The 23,433-nt window shown below is 48.5% G+C and overlaps 1 protein-coding gene across 1 annotated transcript; it reads left to right on the top strand.

The window, feature by feature from the left end:
• The first annotated feature begins 4,363 nt into the window (after positions 1–4,363).
• Positions 4,364–16,941, top strand: LOC142911114 (E3 ubiquitin-protein ligase CCNB1IP1-like). The gene is made up of 4 exons (XM_076060179.1): positions 4,364–4,453; positions 13,248–13,609; positions 14,458–14,797; positions 15,365–16,941. Exons 2-4 carry the CDS (start codon positions 13,313–13,315, stop codon positions 15,577–15,579), a joined length of 852 nt encoding a protein of 283 aa, XP_075916294.1. The 5' UTR covers positions 4,364–4,453; positions 13,248–13,312; the 3' UTR covers positions 15,580–16,941.
• The last annotated feature ends 6,492 nt before the right edge of the window (positions 16,942–23,433 follow it).

The following is a 23,433-nucleotide window of genomic DNA, read 5'->3' as shown; positions in this document are numbered from 1 at the left end:
CTCTGCCTCAGTCAGAATTCTCCTCCTGCTTCACGTTGCCTTCATCAATGTAAAGGTCCCATTCTGGAGATGAATCTTCATCTTCACATTTTACCTTCACTTCGTCGCTCATCACTTCTTCACATTTCACCTTTACCTCTCCATATTTCACCTTGATACCTTTAAAAGTGTCCAAGCTGGGATTTTTGTCCGGTTCTTGTTTCAGGAGGGATGGGCTCATTGCGGCACTTTGACTTTCACAAGCTGATTTCAGACTCCACTCCTTGTGGATCTTCTGATGCTTCTGTGTTCTCTGGTGTACTTGAAGATTTGATGAATCTGCAAACGGCTTCCCGCACAGAGTACACTTGAAGGGTTTCTCTCCCGTGTGTGTTCTCTGGTGTTTTACAAGATCAGATGAATGTGCAAACGCCTTCATGCACACACTGCACTTGAAGGGTTTCTCTCCTGTGTGTGTTCTCTGGTGTACTTTAAGATGTGATGACTGTGCAAACGCAATCCCGCACAGAATGCACCTGAAGGGTTTCTCTCCTGTGTGTGTTCTCTGGTGTACTTTAAGATGTGATGACTGTGCAAACGCAATCCCGCACAGAATGCACCTGAAGGGTTTCTCTCCTGTGTGTGTTTTCTCGTGTTTTTTAAGAGAAGATGACCGTGAAAATGCCTTCCCACACACAGTGCACTGGAAGGGTTTCTCTCCTGTGTGAGTTCTCTGGTGCTGTGTCAAGTTTTCAGTCCGGTCCGTGCTGTATGCACGCTGGTCGCATTGTTGACTTGTCGTACCAAGCTGCTGCCTTTGCTCCATGAAACCAATTCTGCAGAGGAAGCGTCAGCTGCAGAGAGAAAAAAATAATATCCACGCCATTTACAAGTCAGTTTCGAGGCACAGAGGAATGCATATTACACAGTAACACGTGACTTACACATCTATACTTATTACTATATTCATGATGTAGTGAAAACGTTTCCCAAATTCATCACAATGACAGGGGAAATGTCATAAATATACCTGGAAGCCTTCATATCTGCAAAATGAATGTTAACCCAAAACTCCGAGCACACAATTTCGGCTGTCTGACTACAAAGGAATATTTATGAAAGCTAAATTCGGCTGACATAGCAAAGGGTGTTGAAAACAATACTATTTGTGTTATGCAGAAATGCATAAATTAATGTTCAATCGCAACTCAGGTGTGAATCCAGGCTCATATGTCCTTGAATGCTGGGGATGAACAGTTCCGACTTCAGCTGCATGTGTGTGCTGTGTTCACATCGTGTTTCCATTCTTAGTAAGAGTTCCAGAGGAAAACAAAAATCAACTATTGTTTTGATATAACCTCCGTGTTCAACAGAGTAAACAGACTTTACTTCAAACACAAACTTGACACTGTCACACACTGCCATGAGTAAACAGGTGGTGGTGTGACCAGCACCATGCCTGGCCACCTTCATCTGCTCAGCATTAATTCTTCCTCACTCCACCAAGTAATGAATCGAGGATCAATCAACATAGCCGAGGCTATCCGTGTCTGTGTCTCTCTCTCTCCCCGTGGTGAAGGTGTTCCCCTCCACACATTCAGAGTCAATAGCGGCATGCGCTTAGCGTCTTTGACCGATAGACATTGACACACGTATTGTTGGTTCTTTCAGTAAAGTCACGTAGATAGAAAATAAAAATAACAGATTAAATTTAATAAGATAAAGACCACTTGTGTTGCGATCGAAACGTCGTGGGCTTTTTGCTTTATTTAAAAAAAAATATTTTTATTTTATTTCCTATCTACGTCACTTTACCGAAAGAACCAAGAATATTAATTCCTGCAGTCACCAAAGTTTTAAGTCAAAACATTCACACACGTTGACAAAGCCTCACCTTGTGTTGTTGTGGGCAGGTCGCTTCTGATAACAAGAGCGGTATAGCAGCTCAAGCGGGCTTGGCCTGCTAACAAAAGAAAATAAAAACTGCGTGAATATTGACAATAAAACAAAGTTACAAAGTGGCGAGCCGGGTGAAGACAAATTAAACTTAAGCGAGATAATTAAAGTGAATGCAATCAGGCGAGGGCAGGAGGCAAGGCCCCGCGTGGCTAGGCCCCGCGTTGTAAAGTTCCAACCTGGACATCGATTCCCATGCTCGCTGCTACTCAACTGACATCCCTACGAGAGAGAGCGAGGCTCTACCTTGGTAAACAACAACAACCACCACAACGACCACCCACACGATAATAATTTCTCACCTCGGATTTCAGTGCAAGAGCGAAGCGACCGCTTCCTGTTACCTCGTGACGTGACGCAACAGCAGAAGGTGACATGACGTCACGTCCGGGGTACAAGACACTCCCCTCCCACGAGCGGCTCCGTAACTGAATAAATTATGTTAATGAGCCCGGGCCATTTGTTGGGATGGGGGCGTGGGTGCTGAACCCATCCCAATATACTCGCGACGGCTTTCACGAACTCATTATGTTAATGAGCCGCCAGTCACTGGGCGTAGCTTTGCCCAGATAAGGATTGTACCAGAACAGATATCGGCAGTGACCAAGCAGAGGTGACGTCACTCTCAAGGGCGCGGTGGACGGGGGTGGGGTGAATACCTTGGTGACAAGACGTCACTAGCGAGGCACACCTCCCCCTGGCATTTCAGACCGACGACGTCATGCTGAGTGGTGACGTCACAGAGCGGGAATGGAGTTTAAGTTGTTTTAGATTCATTTTCCATTGCTCCATCTCTTGAACAGAGACCCCTTGCGTGCGTGAGCTCAGCAACTACAACGTGGACATTATTGTGTGTACACAATGTTTCTGTGTGTACACACTGTTTCTGTGTGTACACTGTGTGTGTACAGACTGTGTGTGTGTACACTGTTTCTGTGTGTACACACTGCGCGTGTGTACACTGTCTGTACAGACTGTGTGTGTGTACAGTGTGTGTGTACAGTGTGTGTGTGTACAGTGTGTATACACTGTGTCTACACTGTGTGTACAATGTGTGTGTACAGTGTGTGTGTACACACTGTGTGTGTGCCTGTATATCTGTGTGTGCCTGTGTCTCTGTGTGTGCCTGTGTGTGACACCTGATGATGATTGCTTGTGTTGCAGTCGAAACGTCGTGAGAATGTAATTGTTTTATATTTTTGTTATTTTATTGTTTCCCTTCTACGTGACTTTACCGAAAGAACAAGAATAAATATCAGCTCTATGTTTTCAAGTAAATACATTTTGGGTAGTGAATAAATTATAGTCTAAATAAGCTACAAATGACGAATTGTAGGCAATTATAGTTATAATCAAAGACATTTTTAAACAATCACGTGGTCCCTGTATTCTTAACTCTTTCGGTAAAGTCACGTTGAAGGGAAACAATAAACACAAGATCCAGGTCCGTTTCAACACATTACATAAAATCCGTGATTTGGTTTCGTCTGTAAAAGATGTGATTCCGGACATACAGTACCCTGGCGTCTACAAACTAAGTTGCCTCTGTGGTAGTAGTTACATTGGAGAAACCAAATGCCATGTCTCGGACCGCATTCGTGAACACAAAGCAGACCTGAAACACGGTAGGACCAACACCTCGGCCGTGGCAGATCACTGTTATAATTCAGTAGGCTCACATGACATTGACTTCTCCAAGATAGAGTTTCTTTGTAAGCCATCTGGCTACCATGAGAGATTCGTTCATGAGGCTATCCACTTATACAAGCATAGAGACAATTTCAACCGGGAAGATGGATTCTGGCTTAGCAATCATTGGAAAGATTTGATAAACCATTTCGGGTCTTTTTATTGTTCACGCTTACGGTGGCTTTCAGACAACATACATTAATTTTTCGTCTCCCCCCTCCTCTTTTCAGAACATAGATGGACTAGTCCTTCTAAATAAACTGCCAAATCGCTGCGCGTGGCGCTGACGTTTTTTTTTATAAATAAATAAATACGCCGTTTATAAATAAATAAATTGATGCGGACCGACACACCTGATGACGACCGTTTGTGTTATGGTCGAAACGTCGTGAGAATTTTTATTGTTTTATATATATTTTATTATTTTATTGTTTCCCTTCAACGTGACTACCGAAAGAGCTAAGAATACGGAATATCATTTGGGTCATTTTTTTTGTAACTCAGATGAGATTTCTGATATTACCGCGTTTTATAAATATTTACATAACCAATAACTTTTTTTATTTTTTTAATCAGACCGCGCTAATACCAACGCGAGTTTTTATTGTTGATGGTGAATTTTGTAAATTCATCGTACGGTTAAAAAGAAAAAAGTTTTCCCGTAAAAAAATATAAAAATCTCTCCGCCTTGGAGCCAATCAGGTTTCAGTTTCTCCCCTCCCACGTGACGCAGAGTTTTCTGGCTCCTCCCCCTCCTGGCTCGCCGCCATTTTGAGAGTCGTGAGGGAGGTGAAGCCTGCGGCCTTGACAACGACGAAGATTCACCAGGGTCAGTGACAACCTCACACTCACACTGTGACAACCTCACACTCACACACACTGTGACAACCTCACACACACACACACTGACAACCTCACACTCACACTGTGACAACCTCACACTCACACACACTGACAACCTCACACACACTGACAACCTCACACTCACACACACTGTGACAACCTCACACACACACACTGTGACAACCTCACACTCACACACACACTGTGACAACCTCACACTCACACACACTGTGACAACCTCACACACACTGAAAACCTCACACTCACACACACACACTGTGACAACCTCACACTCACACACAGTGACAACCTCACACTCACACACACACTGTGACAACCTCACACTCACACACACTGTGACAACCTCACACTCACACACACTGACAACCTCACACTCACTCACACACACTGTGACAACCTCACACTCACACACACACTGACAACCTCACACTCACACACACACACTGACAAACTCACACTCACACTGTGACAACCTCACACTCACACACACTGTGACAACCTCACACTCACACACACTGTGACAACCTCACACTCACACACACTGTGACAACCTCACACACACACACACTGTGACAACCTCACACACACACTGTGACAACCTCACACTCACACACTGTGACAACCTCACACACACACACACTGTGACAACCTCACACTCACACACACTGTGACAACTTCACACTCACACACACTGTGACAACCTCACACTCACACACTGACAACCTCACACTCACACACACTGACAACCTCACACTCACACACTGACAACCTCACACACACACACTGACAACCTCACCCTCACACTCACACACTGACAACCTCACACTCACACACACACTGACAACCTCACCCTCACACACACACACTGACAACCTCACACTCACACACACACTGACAACCTCACACTCACACACTGACACACTGACAACCTCACCCTCACACACACACACTGACAACCTCACACACACACATACTGACAACCTCACACTCACACACACACACTGACAACCTCACACACACACACTGACAACCTCACACACACACTGACAACCTCACACTCACACACACTGACAACCTCACACTCACACACTGACAACCTCACACACTGACAACCTCACACACACACACACACTGACAACCTCACACTTACACATTGACAACCTCACTCACACACACACACTGACAACCTCACACACACTGACAAACTCACACACACACTGACAACCTCACACTCACACACACTGACAACCTCACACTCACACACTGACAACCTCACACTCACACACTGTGACAACCTCACACTCACACACTGACAACCTCACACACACTGACAAACTCACACACACACTGACAACCTCACACTCACACACTGACAACCTCACACTCACACACTGACAACCTCACACACACACTGACAACCTCACACTCACACACACACACTGACAACCTCACACACACACACACTGACAACCTCACACTCACACACACACACTGACAACCTCACACACACTGACAAACTCACACACACACTGACAACCTCACCCTCACACTCACACACTGACAACCTCACACTCACACACACACACACTGACAACCTCACACTCACACACTGACAACCTCACACACACACACTGACAACCTCACCCTCACACTCACACACTGACAACCTCACACTCACACACACACACTGACAACCTCACCCTCACACTCACACACTGACAACCTCACACTCACACACTGACAACCTCACACTCACACACTGACAACCTCACACTCACACACTGACACACTGACAACCTCACCCTCACACACACACACTGACAACCTCACACACACACATACTGACAACCTCACACTCACACACACACACTGACAACCTCACACACACACACTGACAACCTCACACACACACTGACAACCTCACACTCACACACACTGACAACCTCACACTCACACACTGACAACCTCACACACTGACAACCTCACACACACACACACACTGACAACCTCACACTTACACATTGACAACCTCACTCACACACACACACTGACAACCTCACACACACTGACAAACTCACACACACACTGACAACCTCACACTCACACACACTGACAACCTCACACTCACACACTGACAACCTCACACTCACACACTGACAACCTCACACACACACTGACAACCTCACACTCACACACACACACTGACAACCTCACACACACACACACTGACAACCTCACACTCACACACACACACTGACAACCTCACACTCACACACATACACTGACAACCTCACACTTACACACTGACAACCTCACTCACACACACACACACACTGACAACCTCACACACACTGACAAACTCACACACACACTGACAACCTCACACTCACACACACTGACAACCTCACACACACTGACAACCTCACACTCACACACTGACAACCTCACACTCACACACACTGACAACCTCACACACACACAGGCTGACAATCTCACACACACACACTGACAACCTCACACTCACACACTGACAACCTCACACACTGACAACCTCACACTCACACACACTGACAATCTCACACTCACACACTGACCTCACACTCACACACTGACAACCTCACACTCACACACTGACAACCTCACACACACTGACAATCTCACACTCACACACTGACAACCTCACACTCACATACTGACAACCTCACACACACACTGACAAACTCACACACTGACAACCTCACACTCACACACACTGACAATCTCACACACACACAGGCAGACAATCTCACACACACACACACTGACAATCTCACACACACACAGGCAGACAATCTCACACACACACACTGACAATCTCACACACACAGAGACTGACAATCTCACACACACACACACACAGGCTGACAATCTCACACACACACACACTGACAATCTCTCACACACACACAGGCTGACAATCTCACACTCACACAGGCTGACAATCTCACACACACTGACAATCTCTCACACACACATAGGCAGACAACCTCACACACACACAGGCAGACAATCTCACACACACACACACTGACAACCTCACACACACACAGGCAGACAATCTCACCCACACACACAGGCAGACAATCTCACACACACAGGCAGACAATCTCACACACACAGGCAGACAATCTCACACACACACACAGGCAGACAATCTCACACACACAGACTGATAATCTCACACTCACAGGCATACAATCTCACACACACAGACTGATAATCTCACACACACAGGCAGACAATCTCACACACACACAGACTGACAATCTCACACACACACACACTGACATTCTCACACACACACAGACTGACAATCTCACACACACATGCTGACAATCTCACACACACACACAGACTGACAATCTCACACACAGGCAGACAATCTCACACACACACACTGACAATCTCACACACACACACAGGCAGACAATCTCACCCACACACAGGCTGACAATCTCACACACACACACTGACAATCTCAAACACACACACAGGCAGACAATCTCACCCACACACACAGGCTGACAATCTCACACACACAGGCTGACAATCTCACACACACACAGTCTGACAATCTCACACTCACACAGACTGACAATCTCTCACACACACAGACTGACAATCTCTCACACACACAGACTGACAATCTCTCACACACACAGGCTGACAATCTCACACTCACACAGACTGACAATCTCACACACACAGGCAGACAATCTCACACACACACAGTCTGACAATCTCACACTCACACAGACTGACAAACTCTCACACACACAGGCTTGATAAAATAAAATAACACAATAAAATTCTCACGACGTTTCGGCCACAACATAAGCGGCCTTCATCAGGTGAAGGGACGAGACTGTCTGGAGGACAGCGCTGGAGCGAACACAGCCACGCTCAGATCACGACCTTTAAGCTGTGTGAGAAGAAACAAAGCGCCTTGACAAAGGAATTAGCATATAATTTAGCATTGAAATAGCTGAGTGATTAGCTTGTGACTGGTCACAGAAATGGCTATGTTAAAGTTAAAGCATACACATCCGCAGAGGCACCCCTTGACAAAGGAATTAGCATTGAATTTAGCTAATCACTCAGCTATTTCAATGCTAAATTCTATGCTAATTCCTTTGTCAAGGCGCTCTGTTTCTTCTCACACAGCTTAAAGGTCGCGGTCTGAGCTTGGCTGTGTTCGCTCCAGCGCTGTCCTCCAGACAGTCTTGTCCCTTCACCTGATGAAGGCCGCTTGTGTTGTGGCCGAAACGTCGTGAGAATTTTATTGTGTTATTTTATCAATTTATTATTTTATTCTCATTCTACGTGGTGGTGACTTTACCGAAAGACGTCACACGGTCGCCCGCAACCACTCTCCCGCACCGTGACGTCACGCGTGCCTCAACCCCCTCCCCCACCGTGACGTCACGAGCGCAGCTGCAGGGTGACGTCACCGAGCGTGTGGATTGCTGTGAGGTAAAAACAACACAAAACTATATATTTTTTTCTATATCTCACATTAAACACTTCGGGGTTCATATCAAGCAGAGGGCTGTTATTTTACGTTGCCGAGTAGTTTGATTATAAATACAATTTTACACGTCTTTTTTTTTAAGACTTCGGAGTTGCTACGTCTGAGGGGGGTTTTTTGTTCTTAATTTTTTCTCACCCCTTGAAGGTCACGAAACAAGCGATAAAAAGTGCGGGAATCCGAGTGTTTATAAATAACAAAAACAATATTACACGCTGGGGGGGGAGGGGTTAACAGGTCCCTGCAGGGTGGGCTGGTAGGAACATTGGAATTTTGTCAAGTCTCTGCGCTGTCTATTCCTGATTTTACACCCAAACAGCACGAGATTTCACTTCGTTAAAGTATTGAAAGGGGACGGACGGACACATTAATCTATTGCAGGCTGGTACACTCAGTTTACAATCTTCGCTACTACCAGTATAAAGGATGTCAGTGACAAGAGAGTGACTCTCAATGACGTCACTCACGTGGTTAAACAAAGGATGACAGTGACAAGAGAGTGACTCTCAATGACGTCACTCACGTGGTTAAATAAAGGATGACAGTCACACGAGATTTCACTTCGTTAGAGTATTGAAAGGGGATGGACGGACGGACACATTCATCTATTGCAGGCTGGTACACTCAGTTTACAATCTTCCTTCCTACCAGTAAAAGTCGCCTCATAGTAGTGATGAGACACCACGTCTGAGGGTTACCCTCTGAGGGTTACCCTCAGACGTGGTGTCTCACTAAACACAAACAATAAAAAAAGCGCGGGAAACCCTCAAAAAGTTGTGAGGCGATGGATTTAATTCATTTATTTTATTTTTTATTTGGTATCGCCCTGTGAGCCACGACCCAGCGTCGCTTTCGTGAGGGCGAAACTTTCATCAGCCTCATGGGGTCCACAACATTTTACTTTGCTTGGAAATACGACGTTTTACACCCCCCCCTCCCATCCCCAGCGATTCGATTGCTGTGCAGGGTTTGGAATGTGCTAGGAGATGTTAACTACCTCGCCTGTTATCATCACGGTGACTAGGAGATGTTAACTACCTCGCCTGTCATCATCACGGTGACTAGGAGATGTTAACTACCTCGCCTGTCATCATCACGGTGACTAGGAGATGTTAACTACCTCGCCTGTCATCATCACGGTGACTAGGAGATGTTAACTACCTCGCCTGTCATCATCACGGTGACTAGGAGATGTTAACTACCTCGCCTGTTGTCATCAAGGTGACTAGGAGATGTTAACTACCTCGCCTGTCATCATCACGGTGACTAGGAGATGTTAACTACCTCGCCTGTTATCATCACGGTGACTAGGAGATGTTAACTACCTCGCCTGTCATCACGGTGACTAGGAGATGTTAACTACCTCACCTGTCATAATCACGGTGACTAGGAGATGTTAACTACCTCGCCTGTTATCATCACGGTAACTAGGAGATGTTAACTACCTCACCTGTTGTCATCAAGGTGACTAGGAGATGTTAACTACCTCGCCTGTCATCACGGTGACTAGGAGATGTTAACTACCTCGCCTGTTATCATCACGGTGACTAGGAGATGTTAACTACCTCGCCTGTTGTCATCAAGGTGACTAGGAGATGTTAACTACCTCGCCTGTCGTCATCACGGTGACTAGGAGATGTTAACTACCTCGCCTGTTATCATCATGGTGACTAGGAGATGTTATCTACCTCGCCTGTTGTCATCACGGTGACTAGGAGATGTTAACTACCTCGCCTGTCGTCATCACGGTGACTAGGAGATGTTAACTACCTCGCCTGTTATCATCACGGTGACTAGGAGATGTTAACTACCTCGCCTGTTATCATCACGGTGACTAGGAGATGTTAACTACCTCGCCTGTCATCATCACCGTGACTAGGAGATGTTAACTACCTCGCCTGTTGTCATCAAGGTGACTAGGAGATGTTAACTACCTCGCCTGTTATCATCACGGTGACTAGGAGATGTTAACTACCTCGCCTGTTATCATCACGGTGACTAGGAGATGTTAGCTACCTCGCCTGTTGTCATCAAGGTGACTAGGAGATGTTAACTACCTCGCCTGTTATCATCACGGTGACTAGGAGATGTTAACTACCTCGCCTGTTATCATCACGGTGACTAGATGTTAACATCCTCGCCTGGCCTACAGGAGATCGTCGGTTCGCGCCCAGGCCCTGACCACGCTTGCTCCTGCTGCTGTATATTTGGAGTCTGCGTCTCTCTCCCCATGTTGATTGCGTGGATTTGTCTCAGGGTCCTCCGATTTTTCCCGATACGGGGCCATCCATTTAGTTCGTTGTCATGGAGGGGGATACCCAAAATGCGTACGCTTGCATATGGGGGGGTCTACTCACAATGTACGCATAGGAAATGGGGGGGGGGGGTTGAAGCCTCGATAATAATGCAGCCGGCGGTGGACTATCTGTTTGCTTAAACACGTTAATATTAATAATTGATCGTTTCTGCGTGGATTACATATCGGCCGTTCTACAGGATTCTAGGGGGTGGGGGGGGGGTGATGCGTCAGGCGAACGTACGTAGGCAGGTGGGGGGGGGGGTGTGTAAAAAGTCCGCGTGCGTACGGGGTCAGGTTTTGACAGATTTTTGCGTACGCACGAAAGGGATGGCCCCTACACATTTAGATACTGTACAGCACTCTACACGGAGTGATCCCAGCTGTCCGGCAATGGTTTGTGTGATCATTCTCTGTACTACAGAGTGGCATGTGTGTCATCTCCATTGGTTTCCTCCGAGTTTCCCTCCCATAGCTAAACCCACAAACACAGTGGAACTGGTACTTGCCAGAACCACATCCCAAAGCTAAAAGATTACCTGGAAATGGCTCAGTGGGAGGGATCACAGCAACATCGCCCCCTCTTGTGCAAACTTGGCAGGACCCCTCCTGAAGAAGAGTTGAGACTCAGTGGGGCTATCCTGAGCAACAGGCGTATTCATACATTAACAATACGGATGAATACAGACGGCACATTGAGTGTGGCATGCAGTCATTATCCTCTGCCATTGTCAATCGACTTGTGGAACGAAGGCCTCCCCAATTCGTCCCAATCTCAAGTGGTGAGGACTCAACACAGCCAGTCAGCCACTGACAAGCTCACTCACCCATTAACTCACTCACCCACCACACTGCAGGTCACAGCAGCACATTCGCGCAGCTAGTCAGCCACTGACAAGCTCCCTCACCCACTAACTCACTCATCCAACCACCCACTCATCACATTGAAGGTTACGACAGCACGCTAAGCCAGCCAGCCACTGACAGGCTCACTCACCCACTAATTCACTTGCACCCACTCACCAAACTGCAAGCACAACAAGACACTCACTGAGCCAACCAGCCACTGACTAGTTCACTCACTCACCCACGCACGCATCCACTTACCCACTCACCACATTGCAGGTCACGACAGCACACTAAAGCCAGTCGGCCACTCACAGGCTCACTCACCCACTAACTCACCCACCCACTCACCAAACTGCAGGCACAACAAGACACTCACTGAACCAGTCAGCCACTGACAAGTTCACTCACCCAGAAACCCATCCACTCACCCCACCACCCTGCAGGTCACAACACACTCACCCTCGCAGAGGTTTTTGGGCAAGCGTTGCGCACTTTCAGATGCGCTTCTGCGTCCGTCTGGAACCATTTTCCTTCCGCTATTAGGAATCCACTGAAACTGTGCATTTTAAAATCATCTAGATTGAAGACTAATTTCTTTTGCACTGGTCTTTGTGTTTTGTTTCTTGTCCTCTACCCGTACCTCCGATTAGCAAGGTTCGCTCTGTACGGTGTGAAATAAGTTCAACGTGCATACACCCAGCCCATCAGCCACTTACAAGTTCGCTCACTCACCCACAAACTCATCCACCCACTCACCAAACCGCAGGTCAGAACACTCCCCCTGCTCAGCAATTTATCCTCTAAAACCGTCGCTCTCCCAACTGATTTCTGTTTGCTTCGCCATCGTACTTTACCTCACTTGCTTCCGTCATTACGCTGACCAAGATCTCTCGCCACCCTTAACGAACGAGACCGCACCCCGGTGCTCTCTCTGGAGCTCTGAGCCGGTCAATAAACGGCAGGAGCTCGCAAAAAAAAAAACGCGAACGCATTTCGCGCGCTCCATGCGAAAACGTGTTTCACCCGCGATTCGTTTCCCTCAACCAGAACGGCGGCGACTGGGAACAGGAGAACTGGCGACCCCCCGGGGCCAGTGGTCAGGCGGGGAGGAAATGTCGGCGCACGAACAAATTCTGGTGTGCAACTTGAGGAAGTGCCGGCGCATTGTCGGCGACTTCGCCTGGGTCACCTCCTGCTCGCATCTCTTTTGCGACGAGGACGGCGAACGCGAGTTCAAGACGGGGGCGGCCGCCTGCCCGGCGTGCGGCGCCTTGCCGCGCGGCAGCCTGGACGTGGTGCGGGTCTGCTTGAACCCCCCCGAGGAGCACAAGTCCATGGTGCTGGCGGGCCTAGGGCCGGACGTCATCCAGGAGATATGTTCGCGGGCGCTTTCATTCTGGATCTTTCAGGTATCGGCGACGGATCGGTGACTTTTTAAAAATAAAAATAAAATTTATTTTTAAAAAGTAACAAACTGAAATGTTTTATATTTTAGCGGATAAAGTCCCACTGAGCTACGTAACCTCTTTTTTTTGCAGAAGCGACCTGGCCATCACGAATGATAGCCCAACCCAAGCGGCTGTTATCATCACGTGGAAATTTACAGCAGTCAAATACTCTAAAACGCGTTAGATGTCGTTTCTAAACATTGGGAGGGAAAAATCAGAGGACCTGGAGAAAATCCACACGGCCACTGGGAGAACGTGCAAACTCCAAACATAAGTAGTGACTAACTCGGAGACAAAAAGACTTGGAGGCATTTCTTTATTTAGCGAGCACCATTGGAATGACGCAGTTAATATTTAGTCCGTCTATTATCGGTGGCACTACTTAGAACATGTACAGCGTTTAAGATGTCACTCTTGAATTAATTTGCGTGATTTATGAATATTTTTCTCCTGCTGGGTTCTTTCGGTAAAGTCACGTAGAATGGAGATAAAATAATAAAAATAATAACAGAATTTATTATGTTATTATTATTTTAATTTTTATTACAGAATAAATTCTGTTTTATTTTTTTATCTCAATTCTACGTGGTGACTTTACCGAAAGAACCCAGAAGATGAATCCCTGCAGTCACGAAAGCTTTAAATTGAAAATTATGAATATTTGTTTTTCATTCTTTCGAATTTTTTTTGGAGCTTCGTCATTCCCAGAGGCTTCGCTAACCGAGTTATTCTTCTACACGTAAGTCCCCTTGCGCGTACGGCTCTTTAACCGATAAAAAATACGTTTAATCAAATTTTCCATCTCGCAGGTGCACCAGGAGAGACTGTATCAGGAACACTTGGCCGTGAAATCAAAGAGGCTCAGGGTGCAGTCTGAGGACCGCTTCAAGCAGGAGATCCAGAACAAGGTCACGGAGGTCGCCACTCTGAAGCGGCAGTTCTCGCTTGCTAAGAGCGAGCTGGCCAAGTTCAAGAAGAGGTACAACGAGGCTGCCGAGAAACTGCTGGAGAGGGACCGGGAGCAGAAGAAACTGCAGGTTTCCTACGATCGCCTCCGCCTGCGATTCTCCGCTATCGACGAGGGGAGACGCGCTGAGGAGGAGGAGGCTCTGAACGGCGCGGCGTCCTCGCCATTCATAGTGAGATTCGGTAGGGCCGTTTGAACTTTAGTAATAGGTTTTTACCCTTTTAGCTGGCACAAAAACTGACACCTTTATTCAAGGCATCATGTTTGCAATAACCACAACACAAGCAGTCAAAATGCAAACAAAAGAGACAACTCTGATAATAATATGCACTGTCCTTGAATTTGATTGGTCCACACCCGAGACGGCTTTTCTTAGAGCCTAGTCTCCACTGGTGTTGGACCAGAAGACGCCAAAAGGCGTACAACTCAAAAACAGCGCACCATCAGGGAGTATTGAGGGCTCGGGGTAAACCTTTACATTATGAGACCTCCTTTGCCAGTAACAAGATATAGGAATAGGTTTTTACCCTTTTGGCTGGCACAACAAAAACTGACACCTTTATACAAGGAATCATGTTTGCAATAACCACAACACAAGCAGTCAAAAATGCAAACGAAAAGAAACAACTCTGGTAATGATATGTTTGAACTTTGTTAGGAACCGACCAAGCAGGGAAAATGGGGATAGGTTCATACGGTGACGTTTTGTACGTAATGTAATTTTTTCCCCCACCCCCCCCCCCCTGTAGCAGAGACGTCGACCCCGCGAACATCGCAAGGCGCGGAGGGAAACGCGTGGAGCTGGATGATGAAGACGCCTCCGTGCTGCCGCCCTGAGGGGACGGAGTTTGCGCCGAGGCCGTTGTTTTTCGACGGCAGCCCCCCGGGCAGGTCGCCGCAATCCGACGGCTTCCTCCGCTTCCCCTTCCCCGCCAAAGCCGCGGTGACCGGAGCCAGGAAGTGACCTCCCCCCGGTAACAACGCGAGAGTCCTTCCCTTCGCGCCCGCCTCCTCGCCCTCCAATGCGGTCGCAAGGGGTTCCCCAAAAAAAAAACTCGTGGGGAAAAAAAACGACGCAAAAAGGACCTCGCCCACTGGCCTCACCGCTCATCAGATTCCTGTGGTCTTAACGCTGCCCGCAGGTCATCTGCCTACTACCCTGTGGCGCTTGGCAGGAGCCTCTCGTCGTCACCGCCAGTCGATTGCCTCCTCTGAGCGCAAACGGAATCCGAATCGGAAATATTTATTTACGCTGGAGGTAGGAATCCGACAAGCTGTGAAGCTCTTTTCCCACAGACTTCTGGTCGGGGGCCCCGGGGTAAAAACGTTACAGCGACAAACAAATACAAAAAACCACGTCGTGCACAAGCGTCACGGGGTCCACGCGTGCGAGCGCGCGCCTCGTCGCCCCCGTCAGTTGTGTTCGGAGAGCCGCTCGCTGGAGATTCTCACGCACGACGACGACGATAACGCCGCGTCATTGAGCTATCGTTTGTGATGGCCAGGTCGCTTATGAAAATAGCTGCGTGGGTCGGTGGGTCCTCGGCCTGGTAAAATGAAAAATAAATTTGTTGAGTTTAATAGTTTCAATTCGTTACTACTTTAGCGCACACCAATTGTGTTCTGGGAGAGCAAACCCACAACGTTGACAGTGGAGTTTGACGTCCCGCTTGGTGATCACCACCAGCGGCAGTAACTGAACGACCGCACTCCGTTCACGTGACAAACGTCTCCCATTGGCCGTGCCGGGTGGGGCTCACAGGGTTACGTCACTTTCACATCCATCAGAAACTTTTGTCTATACTGGAGGAATCCGTGCAGCCCTACAGGAGGTTGTAGGTGCGATCCCAATTCTGACAGCTGCTGCCGTATATTTGGAGCTTGCGTCTCTCTCACTCTCTCATCATCATCATCATCACCACAGTGGCTATGAGATGTTAACTACCTCACCCGGTCTACAGGAGGTCGTGGGTTCGATCCCGACTCTGACAGCTGCTGCTATAAACCGTGGCCGATGAGCTCCCGCTTTCGACCCCGCCGATTTGCGTGCTGGAGAGTAAACCCATGACATTTACCGCTTGAGCACCGTTAATTTTTTCCAGCGGGTAGGTTACCAGGTGTCGTCGTTGGCGTTCGGGGGAGGGGGGACAGGTCGGTGGTGGCGGCGCTCGTGACGGCACAGAGGGGTTTGCCGTTTAGAATCTCGCTGCGGCCGACCCAGGAGTTACCGTGGTGCGCGTTATGTCTCAATGTTGTGTTGGAGTAAGTGCTGTTCACAAGAGGGAACCTGTTCCATTTGTTTTTCATTAAAAAGTTTAGGACTTTGCGGCCGCCAAAAACACTTCCTTTACATTACACAGACCACCCATACAGGTCGACACAACAACCGCCATTCGCCACTAAGTGGCGGTGACCTCACCACATCGCTTGTGCCAGGCTATGTGCATGTTGAGGCCACGTGAAGTGTCGAAGGCCCACTGGTAGGAGGTTATGGGGCAGACCCAGGTGCCAGGGGTCCACTGACTGAAATGAATGGCCGATGCACCACCTGTGCCCCGTACTGTGCCAACTTGCTGTGCTTCAGCCACCCAATTGCCCAGCAGCAGCATTCACGAGCCTCCTCCAATTCGGCCGATCTAGACACCACTGGTACCAGTCTACTCAGCTCCACATCCTCTTGTACCACATCACTCCATCTCTTCTCGTTTAGCCCCCTCTATCTGGCTGAACAAAAGCTGTTTAGGCATGTGGGCTACATGACCCAACTAATGCAACCTTGCCTGCCAGAGGAGCTCACCGATGGGATTTTGTCCAGATCTTTTAAAGATCTGTGAGCTCCTCACACAATCCAGCCTGGTTAAACCCAGGATGGATCTTAGGCAGGCCAGCCTAAATGTTTCTAACCAGGGAAGATTTTCCTTTAGGGGGGTTTACATTTTGCAAGCGTAGAGAAGGGAGGGCATGACTGGCCGAGAAGATCCGAAGCTTCATAGGGAGTGACAGACCAGGTAGCTTTACGCAACTGATGGAAAGTTAATGCCGCTTGACTGATTCGGAATGAGACCTCTGTTGTCAAACCGGAGCTGGTCATGAGCACACTGCCCAGGTATGGAAAACTCTTCACTCTCTCCACAAACACAAAGATCCCCCATATAGCCTTAACAGGCCGGCATGGCACATGAAGGGGTGAGTGGCAAGCACAATGCCACGTCAGAATTGGGTATTACAGATAGGTAGCCTGCCGCCAACAAAAGAAAAGCTCCAGCAGAATTGCTTCATTATTTAGTTCTATCCATGGCTGGGTGAGCACGTCCCTACTTATCAAGCATTGTGCTCACCATTGTACCGAGTCACTTAAACGCAGGCGAGCTGCTGCTTCTCTACTGCATGAAAGTGACATGGCATGTTATCGTGAAACACCTCTATAGGCTTATCTTCCAAAGCCTCCAATTTGTGCGCAAGCTTTAACCCGCATTACATCGCCAATACTAACTAAAATAGCGCCTTCATCTACTGGCAGAAATTTAGTAACACGCTTTTCAAGATGATTACAAATCAGAACCTCTGAGTGCGTGTGATCCAGCCACCGTTTAACGCACTAAAACATCACCTATTGATAATACTCATGTTTAGTTTCATATCGCATCATCATTCATTGCAAATTGCATCTCACCATCGCTGAGGAACCTCAGGCATACAGGCTGTGAGCCAACACCAACAATTAGCCAAGCTCTGCAGTCCTCTGCAAATTAAGTTAATGAGTGTTGATCCCTCCAATTTGCACAATTGGCTCCGTACCGTGCAAAAGAAGTTCAACATACACGCATACAGAAGGGATCTACAATATTTAGTCTGCACTTTGCTGTACTGCCTTCTTCCGGCGTGCCGGGGAGTGGCACCTCGACGTCCATGGGAAGGGATTTTCGCAAAACGTGTGCGGTCCAGCCACCCTCACTGCCTCTGCGGTGCTGGATTAGAGGCTACATACAGCATAGCCATCACCACCAAGCTATCTGTGATCCCCGAGATGCCTTTGTCCGTCTCCAAATTACACGCACTTTGCCCGTCTTAATGCAATGGACGCCACAAATACAGACTCTGAAATATCGAATCTCACGAATGCTTACCTACCCTGCTTGGTGGGTTAGCACAGGGGCCCCCAACCCCCTGTTAGGAACCGGGCCGCACAGCAGCAGGAGGTGAGCAGTGAGTCCGCGTGTGGCCCGCCCCCATTATTTTATTATTTACCACTTCCGTCCGCGCCTCTTTCCCGCACTGCGCACTTGTCTCAGTCACAGTGTTGGTATAAAGCCCACAAGCTCTAACCCCCTAGTAGCCACAATGTGTAATAAACAAACGTCGCTGGAGAGCTTCTTTGAAAAGGGGGAAAGACCCAATGATGAACCCCCCCCCTCCCCCGGTCCGTGAAAAAAATTGTCTTCCACGAAACCGGTCCCTGGTGCCAAAAAGGGTGGGGGCCGCTGGGTTAGCACATTCCAAATGTAGCGTAATAGCGCCGTCTGCCGACTGAAAGTTATAAATACAGTGTACGGCAGTACATACGTCAGCAGGCGACAGTACACATGGGGGGAAGACCACTAGGACAGAGTTCATGGCCCCGATGATGGCAGCCTCGGCCGGTTGGTGCGCCCTGTTTTGTCCAGTTTTGTCTTGAGAGGGGCTTGCTGTTCAACACACTCGTGCTGGTGAGAGAGGCCTGCTGTTCATCACACCCGTGCTGGTGAGAGAGGCCTGCTGTTGAGAGGCCTGCTGTTCATCACACCCGTGCTTGTGAGAGAGGCCTGCTGTTCAGTACACCCGTGTTGAGGGGCCTGCTGTTCAGCACACCCTTGCTGGTGAGAGAGGCCTGCTGTTGAGAGGCCTGCTGTTCAGCACACCTGCGCTGGTGAGAGAGGCCTGCTGTTGAGGGGCCTGCTGTTCAGCACACCCGTGCTGGTGAGAGGGGCCTGCTGTTCATCACATCCGTGTTGGTGAGAGGGGCCTGCTGTTCAGCAAACCCGTGCTGGTGAGAGAGGCCTGCTGTTCAGCACACCCGTGTTGAGGGGTCTGCTGTTCAGCACACCCGTGCTGGTGAGAGGGGCCTGCTGTTGAGGGGCCTGCTGTTCAGCACACCCGTGCTGGTGAGAGAGGCCTGCTGTTCAGCACACCCGTGTTGAGGGGCCTACTGTTCAGTACACCCGTGCTGGTGAGAGGGGCCTGCTGTTCAACACACCCGTGCTGGTGAGAGGGGCCTACTGTTCAGCACACCCGTGCTGGTGAGACGGGCCTGCTGTTCAACACACCCGTGCTGGTGAGAGGGGCCTGCTGTTTAACACACCCGTGCTGGTGAGTGGGGCCTGCTGTTTTAACACACCCGTGCTGGTGAGAGGGGCCTGCTGTTCAGCACACCCGTGCTGGTGAGAGGGGCCTACTGTTCAGCACACCCGTGCTGGTGAGAGGGGCCTGCTGTTCAATACACCCGTGCTGGTGCGAAGATGGCGCCGATGATAGTAGCCTCAGCCGGTCGGTGCGCCCTGTTTTGTCTTGTTTTGTCTGTCAATTCAGTGTTTTGCCAAGATTTTCGGAGTTCTTTAACAAGAGACGAACTTTTAAATATCAGGGAAACAACTCCTGTGGATTTAATTCCTACTTTTCTGCTTCCAGCGGCAGAATTAGTAGGCATTCTTGTCAATGCCGCGCTAGGCTTTGCTCAAGCAGCGAAACGCCGCCCAAGGGGTAAACGGTCGGGGGCTCTAGTACGGCTACGCAGACGCGGGATCCGAACAGTGCTTCTGAGCTTTTTCCTCTCCAACGTACGTTCACTGTACAACAAAATGGATGAACTTCAGCTACTGATGGTAAAAAACAAAGACTTTCTTTCAGCTTCTGCTTTGTGCTTCACGGAAACATGGCTGTGTGATTTGATTCCGGACACTTCGCTACAACTAGCAGGATTCCATCTTGTAAGATCGGATCGTGACATAGCACTCTCCGGCAAGACGAAAGGCGGTGGTATTTGTTTTTACATTAATAGTGGCTGGTGTGTAGATGTCACAGTGATTCTGCAACATTGTTCTCCACTCCTTGAATCAATTTTTATAACCTGTAAACCGTTTTACTCGCCTCGCGAGTTCGCGTCGCTCATTTTGGTCGGAGTTTATTTGCAGCCTTGTCCTCAGGTTAAAGAGGCCCAACGCATGCTCGCCGATCAGATTCTGAGTGTGGAGCGAGCAAATCCAGATTCGTTGGTTATCGTACTTGGCGACTTTAACAAAAGTAATCTCAGCCACGAACTCCCCAAATACATACAATTCATTAAATGCCCAACCAAAGAAGGGAACACTCTGGATCACTGCTACACTACAGTCAGTAGAGCCTACCACGCCGTCCCCCGAGCAGCACTAGGACACTCTGACCATGCCATAGTCCACCTGATTCCTGCATACAGGCAGAAACTAAAACTCTGTAAACCTGCTGTGAGGACATCTAAACAGTGGACCAGTGAGGCTGTGGAAGATTTGCGGGCGTGCTTAGACTGTACTGACTGGGATATGTTCACGACTGCTACCAATAGTCTGGATGAACTCACAGCGGCTGTGACGTCCTACATCAGCTTCTGTGAGGACTGCTGTATCCCAACACGTACCAGGGTGAACTTTAACAACAATAAGCCCTGGTTCTCAGCAAAGCTCAGAAGGTTGAGGTTGGAGAAGGAGGAAGCGTTTAGGAGTGGAGATAGAGACAGATTCAAGGAGTCGAAGAACAGGTTTAGCAAAGCGGTGAGAGAGGCTAAACGACTGTACTCAGAGAGACTAAAACACCAGTTCTCTACAAACAACGCTGCTTCTGTCTGGAGAGGGCTCAGGCAGATCACCAACTACAAACCCAGAGCCCCCCACACCACTAACGACTCCCGCCTAGCCAACGACCTGAACGAGTTCTACTGTAGATTTGAAAGACAATTGGACTGTCCTGAACCACCCCTTCCAACCCAAGAGGCCCCATCCCCCACCAATACTACAGAGACGACTATCTCCTTTCAGGAGGGAGAAGTTAATAGACTTTTCAAGAGGCAGAATCCACGCAAAGCAGCCGGGCCGGTCTCTGTCTCTCCAGCCACCCTCAGGCACTGCGCTGACCAGCTGTCTCCGGTGTTCACCAACATCTTTAACACCTCCCTGGAGACATGCCATGTACCAGCCTGTCTCAAGTCCTCCACCATCATCCCTGTGCCCAAAAAGCTAAGGCCAACAGGACTAAATGATTACAGACCGGTCGCCCTTACATCTGTGGTAATGAAGTCTTTTGAGCGCCTGGTCCTGGCACACCTCAAAGCCATCACAGACCCTCTCCTGGACCCCCTTCAGTTTTCCTACAGAGCCAACAGGTCTGTGGACGACGCAGTTAACATGGCCCTCCACTTCACCCTACAGCATCTGGACGCCCCAGCATCCTACGCCAGGATCCTGTTTGTGGACTTCAGCTCTGCCTTTAACACCATCATCCCTGCCCTGCTTCAGGACAAGCTCTTCCAGCTGAACGTGCCCTACACCACCTGTAAATGGATCACACTTCCTGTCTGACAGGAAGCAGTGCGTTAAGCTGGGAACACAAATCTCCGACTCCAAGTCCTTCAGCACCGGAACTCCTCAGGGCTGCGTCCTTTCCCCTCTGCTCTTCTCCCTGTATACCAACAGCTGCACCTCCAATCATCTGTCCGTCAAACTCTTGAAGTTTGCGGACGACACCACCCTCATTGGGCTGATCTCTGGTGGGGATGAGTCTGACTATAGGTGGGAAGCTGACAACCTGGTGACCTGGTGTAGCCAGAACAACTTAGAGCTAAATGCTCTAAATACAGTTGAGATGGTTGTGGACTTCAGGAAGAATACAGCCCCCCTCACCCCCATCACCCTGTTAGACTCCCCAGTCAAAATTGTAGAGTCCTTCCGCTTCCTGGGCACTATTCTCTCCCGGGACCTCAAGTGGGAACTGAACATCAGCTCCCTCACCAAGAGAGCTCAACAGAGGGTGTACTTCCTACGGCAGCTGAAGAAATTCAACCTGCCAAAGACAATGATGGTGCAATTCTATACAGCGATCATTGAATCCATCCTCACCTCCTCCATAACCATCTGGTACGCTGCTGCCACTGCCAAGGACGAGAGCAGACTGCAGCGTATCATCCACACTGCTGAGAAGGTAATTACCTGCAATCTACCAACCCTCGAGGACCTGCACACAACAAGGTCCATGAGGCGAGCGAGGAAGATTGTGGCCGATTCCTCCCACCCTGGACACTCTCTGTTTCAGCTACTCCCCTCCGGCAGAAGGCTTCGGTCCATCAGGACCAAAACCTCACGCCATAAAGACAGTTTCTTCCCATCTGCTGCTGGCCTGTTAACATTTTATCTACATAATGAAACCTTGCCGATATTAACTATGTTAACCTATTTGTATTTTTTAAAATTATATCTTAAAGCTATTTTATATTCGATATTTATTCAATTTTATATACTTCAGCCCCTTGGTGTTAGTTAGACTTTTAAACCTTATTATTATAGTAAGACTTGTTTAAAACTTATTTAAGATTTTAGATTCCTATATGTTGAATGTATGCACCATCCTGCCAAAGTAACTTCCGTGTCGGTGTGAACTTTCATGGCGAATACCCTTTCTGATTCTGATTCATTCTCAATAGGAATCGATTCTAAACGCTCTCCTTTTCTAACACAATCGATTCTCATTGTAGGTATCCCAATGGGATTCGATTCTATGCGCTTCAAATCACTAGCTAGATCGATTCCTATGTTATTAG

The sequence above is a fragment of the Petromyzon marinus genome, unplaced genomic scaffold (genome assembly GCF_048934315.1).
Source record: "Petromyzon marinus isolate PM22_M1 ecotype Great Lakes invasive population unplaced genomic scaffold, UKy_Petmar_22M1.pri1.0 PM_G_Scaffold_167, whole genome shotgun sequence".
In the NCBI taxonomy this organism is placed as follows: domain Eukaryota; kingdom Metazoa; phylum Chordata; class Hyperoartia; order Petromyzontiformes; family Petromyzontidae; genus Petromyzon; species Petromyzon marinus.
The sequence above is the reverse complement of the archived record's forward strand: the minus strand, read 5'-3'. Positions and strand labels throughout refer to the sequence as shown.